The sequence below is a fragment of the Octopus bimaculoides genome, chromosome 11 (assembly GCF_001194135.2).
Source record: "Octopus bimaculoides isolate UCB-OBI-ISO-001 chromosome 11, ASM119413v2, whole genome shotgun sequence".
NCBI classification, from domain to species: domain Eukaryota; kingdom Metazoa; phylum Mollusca; class Cephalopoda; order Octopoda; family Octopodidae; genus Octopus; species Octopus bimaculoides.
The window spans coordinates 66019892-66025198 of record NC_068991.1 but is presented as its reverse complement, the minus strand read 5'-3'; the positions used below and the strand labels follow the sequence as shown (position 1 = coordinate 66025198).

The window sequence follows — 5307 nt, the reverse complement described above, 5'->3', positions numbered from 1 at the left end:
ATATAAGCACAAGCATGACTGTGTGGTAAGAAGTTGTTTGCTTCCCAACCTCATGGCTCCCGGTTCAGTCCTACTGTATCTCCTTGTGCAAGTACCTTTAACTATAGCTCTGAGCTGACTAAAGCCTTGTGAGTGGATTTGGTAGATGGAAACTGAAAGAAGCCCATCGTATAATGTGTGCGTGTGCATGTGTTTGTGTATGATGTGTGTGTGTGTTTGTGCGCGCGCATGCCTTTGAATATGTGCTTGTCCACCCACCGTGTCAGTGTGTTTATATCCTTGCAACCTAGTGGTTCAGCTAAAGAGACTGATAGAATAAGTACCAGGCTTAAAAAATGGAAATAAGCCCATGTTCTAGCATGGCCACAGTCTATTAACTGAAACAAGTAAAAAAAAACACAAGAATAAAAGACTGCATATGCACATAAAAAAGATTCGAAGTGATGCCAAAGTGGGACTTAATAGAATTCCCTATGAGAAAAGTGTACAGGTTTTAGGTAACATGATATAGTAGGACACTTGGTATTTAACTTGGTGTCTATGAATTCAAGCTTGGCAATGAGAATTGGATTACACAGCAAACTAAATTTAGAAACTGAAATTTCAGTTTAATGACTCAATAAATAAGAATGAAAGGAAGTATGAGAGGAAGTATGTATGGAGGTCTTTGCAAAATGTATATGATTATTTTCAATGTGACATTGAAATCACATGTAAATGGCTCCTTTCCCCAGAAAAGGAAAGATTTGGCTGCTATTTCTTGCACGCCCTGCTACCACATAATAGGTATTTCGGGTCCTTTATCACAAATAGCTGTTACGTGGTAGGAGGGTGTGCTAGAAATAGCAGCCAAATCTTAGGAGATGAGATACATTGAATGCACTAAAAAAAAAACTATGGAAAAAAATTATTTTAGACTGAGGTTATGAACGGGTCTTTTATGAAATATTTGCCATATTTTTAAAGTTATTTTCATTTTAAAATATTTTTTAAATATGCCAAAAAAATTTTTGTAATGGTATTCACTTGAAAATAATTTTAAAAACATTAAACTATTGTCTGTTTAAAGAAAGCTAAAATATAAATACTTACTGTACAAACAACTTACATTTTTGAAATCACACTCACTTAAAAATATTTCTGAATGATTAAATTAGTGTTTAACAAAGGCAAAAAGAGAAACATTTACTGTAAAAAACAAATCATATTTTTTGTTGCCAAGTCACTGTGTCTAATTGAAAGGTAAGAGTTTCTTCCCTTTCAGGATTAAGTTATTGTCAGAGAATTTTCCCATTATGCACCATTTTAGCAAGTGATGGTTAGTGACAGGAAGAGCATCTAGCCATAGAAAACCTGCCTCAACAAACTCCACCTAACCGGTGCAAGCATGGAAAATAGGACATTAAAACAATAATGAATGTGATGATGATGAATGAGAAGTATAATTTACTGATTGTTGTCAGTCTTTTTAACTATAAAAATGCAAATACGAGCCTGGTGTTGCCATCCGGTTTCACCAGTCCTCAGTCAAATCGTCCAACCCATGCTAGCATGGAAAGCGGACGTTAAACGATGATGATGATGATGACAGGTGTAGCTGGTAAGCTGGCAAAGAGAGAGGTGTATATGAATGAGAAAGCGGTACAACTTACCGATTGTTGTCACTGTTGTTACCACAAAACAGAAAGATCCGGAAAATGTCCATCGGTTTGTCACATGGCTTTTCCCCTGAATAACATTATAAGCATAGAGAGGGTCACTGGCGATGGCTTCTAGGAAACTGGCAAGTCTTTCCTTGTCAAGACATGAGTGATTGGCTGCAATGAGAAAGATAAGTCTGTAAATAATCATTATTATTGTCATCGTCATCGTCATCATCATCATCATCTTCACTACCATCACATCTTTATCATTACTATCATCATCACCACCGCCACCACCACCTCCACCATCATCATCATCATCGACAGCAACAGCAGCATCACTGCCACCACCTCCACCTCCACCACAGTTATCCTCATCAACAGTAGCAGCATCACTGATACCACCACCACCACCCTCCTCCTCCTCCTCCTCATCATCATCACCACCATCATCTTCATGATGATGATGATGATGACAACACCAATATCGACACGCACTCATTTTTAATCATTTGAATTCTTCCTCTAAAGAAGGAGTTGGTTTCTAACAAAGATAGAAAGCTCCATCTTTGGAATGTAAATAACGTAAACTATGTCACATTTTAAACCTGAGATAAGTCTTGCATACTTTTACTGTTCCGCTTACAGATTTGTGCGTACGTGTGTGTGTGTTTATGTGTGGTGTGGTGTGTGTATGTGTGTGTGTGCGTGTTTATGTGTGGTGTGGTGTGTGTGTGTGTGTGTGTGTGCATGCATGCATGAATATATTCCTTCTACATGGTCTGACATTTTGGGGAACTTGTTGATTACATCGACCCCAGTGGGTAACTGGTACTTATTTTACCAATCCTGAAAGGACAAAAGGTGAAGATGACCTCGGCAGAAATACTGTTGAGCATTTAGCTCAACAGATTTTCAATGGTTGGATGTTCTTCCTCTCACCAATCTTCATCTGTTTCCAACAAGGCAATATTCCAAATTGCCAGACATGTTTTCACACACAAAACTGAAAACAAACAACACCACTTGTATTATGGTGAGGCTCATTTACAACCAGCATCTTATGTTAGGACAATGGTACACGCACGTGCACACACACATGACAGGCTCCTTTCAGTTTTCATCAACCAAGTCCACTCATAAGGCTTTGGTCAGCCCAGGCCACAGTAGAAGATACTTGCGCAAGGTGGCATGCAGTGGGATTGAATTTTAGACCACATAGGTAGGAAGCAAGCTTCTTAACCACACAATCACACCTGCATCTATGTATGGTTTGAGTAATTGTGTAGAAGTATCTGGAGAATGGTGGAAAGATGTGTGTGCAATGTTTATCTGCATATAATGCAGTCTGTATAATTTGAAGAAGAGTAGTGAGATAATGAAAGTACAGAATGAAAAGAGTGGGTGAGAGAACGAATCCCTGTCGTACTCCAATCAGAAAAATGCAAGTTCTAGAAGTATGTTTCTTCTTAACACAGCATAGGTTTGGCAGTTTGCTAGTTTGCTAAGCTATATCTGAGTTGTTTCTTAAGGTGGTAGTGCATAAAAAGTAATCTATGTATCATATCTAATGTATACACACTGTCAATAGGTCAGTTACTGCAGTATTTGCTCTGATATAACATTTCTTATGGATGTGGTATGTTAGAAACAATAAATACAAGAGAGAGACACAAGTTTATCCCAACCAAAATGCATCCGTTCATACTGGTCTCTACTGACACAAACTTTTGTCTCTGTGGTATTTATTTTATATTTAACACCACAAAACCATAAGACAGTCAAATACTGCAGTATCTCATCTCACTTGTCAACGGCATGTATAGGGTATGATACATAGATGGCTACTTTAATTTAATACTACTTTAATTGCATATATTGGGTTGGCATTGGATAAGTTTTTGTGAAAATGAATAGTAGTGAATAGTAGAACAGAGTAGAAAACTAATTTAAATGGTGATTAGAATGATATATAAGTGAGTTCTTTTGTTACTGAAGCCATTATGCATTTTCTGTGTTGAATTCATATATAGCATGATAACCCGAATTTTGTTGTAGACATGTTGAGAGATTACATTTTGAGTGAGCGAAGGTGCATGGCAAAGTGGTTAGGGTAGTCATAAATTTTAAACCTAACAGCATGTTTTGTCCTTGAGCAAGACACTTTATTTCACGTTGCTCCAGTCCACTCAGCTGGCAAAAATGAGTTGTACCTGTAATTCAAAGGGCCGGCCTTGTCACATTGTGTCTCACACTTAATCTCCCTGAGAATCTTCATTAACCCTTAAGTGTACACATTACTCTGTCAAACGTAATCCTTATTTAATCTGGCATTATCCTGTAGCTTCAAGATTTCTAAGAAGTAATTGTTTATTTTTTAGAATGACATTGCAGGGTAGGTGTGAGCTACTGGTTCTAGTTAGTTTGAACATAGAATGGGTAGAATATTTGGGTCGGACACAGCCAGTTTAAACACTAAAGGGTTAACTGTACATGTGTCTGTGGAGTACACAGCCACTTGCATGTTAATTTCATGAGCAGGCTTTTCCATGCCAATTCTGTAATTCCTAGTATTTTAATCCTCCTTCTCTCTCTCTCTCTCTCTCTCTCTGTTATTAGTTTGATGGTCAGTTGAACTTCTTGTCTTTTGGTCTTGTAGGTAAGAAGAGAGATAGTAGATTTAGTAGCTGCCACACTAAGCTTGTTGTTTTGGAGCCAGATTCCCATGTCATTGGCACAGGGTTGGAGTTGTTGAGTAGCTGTTTAGAGAATGGTAGGAAGGATGTGTGGTGATATCGTTTGCATACGAGAATGAATAAAGATTTTGTGAAAATATGGTGTAGCATAGTGAAGGTAGCTGAATTATGTGGCAAACGCTACCAGATGCAAAGATAGTTGAATTATGTCCCTTTGATGAGATGGGTCACCAGGTGGCGTGACAGTTGACACATAGGTGCAGGAGTGGCTGTGCGGTAAGCAGCTTGCTTACCAACCACATGGTTCCAGGTTCAGTCCCACTGCGTGGCACCTTGGGCAAGTGTCTTCTACTATAGCCTCGGGCCGACCAAATGTCTGGTCAGATGATTGCATTGAATCATTGCATCCCACAGCATTTTGCAATTCTCATTCTCGATGACTCTTTCTGGGGTTTGCTCATATCACTTCTTTGTTCTTTGTAGGCCATGATTTCCACAGAGCTCCCAATAGATAATTCTTGCCACATTGTCACGTCGTCTTTTATATCCGCGTTGTGCCAATTTCAAGCATTCGCAAATGATGTGCCAAACCATCTCACCACACATTCTGCATTTGTTGCTGTTGGTAGTGTTGTCTATTCTGCACTTCACATAGTTGGTCCTTAACACTTGTTCTTGAGCTGTGCACATAAGTGCTTCTGCCTCTGCCTTCGGGTCATTCCTCCTCATCCACAGCCACCAGTCTTCTGTATCTGTCTTGGTGCTCATAACACTTGCAAACTAACCATACATTTTTTTCCTTCCATGATGTTTCTTTTCTTTTCTTCATTATTATTATTATTATTGTTCTCATTATTATCATTACTATTAAAGTAGCAAGGTGGTGGATTTGTTAGCACACTAGACAAATTGCTGAGAAGTATTTTATCAGTCTTTACATTCATCATCATCATCATCATCGTTTAACG

The 5307-nt window shown here is 38.5% G+C and overlaps 1 protein-coding gene across 1 annotated transcript in view; it reads right to left on the bottom strand.

The window, feature by feature from the left end:
- The window catches only part of LOC106879699 (potassium channel subfamily K member 16), a 103828-nt gene that overhangs the window by 19970 nt on the left and 78551 nt on the right, over window positions 1–5307 (bottom strand). The window contains exon 2 of the mRNA XM_052971910.1: window positions 1653–1817. Within this exon, the coding sequence (XP_052827870.1) occupies window positions 1653–1817 (165 nt within the window). The remainder of the gene's footprint in view (window positions 1–1652; window positions 1818–5307) is intronic.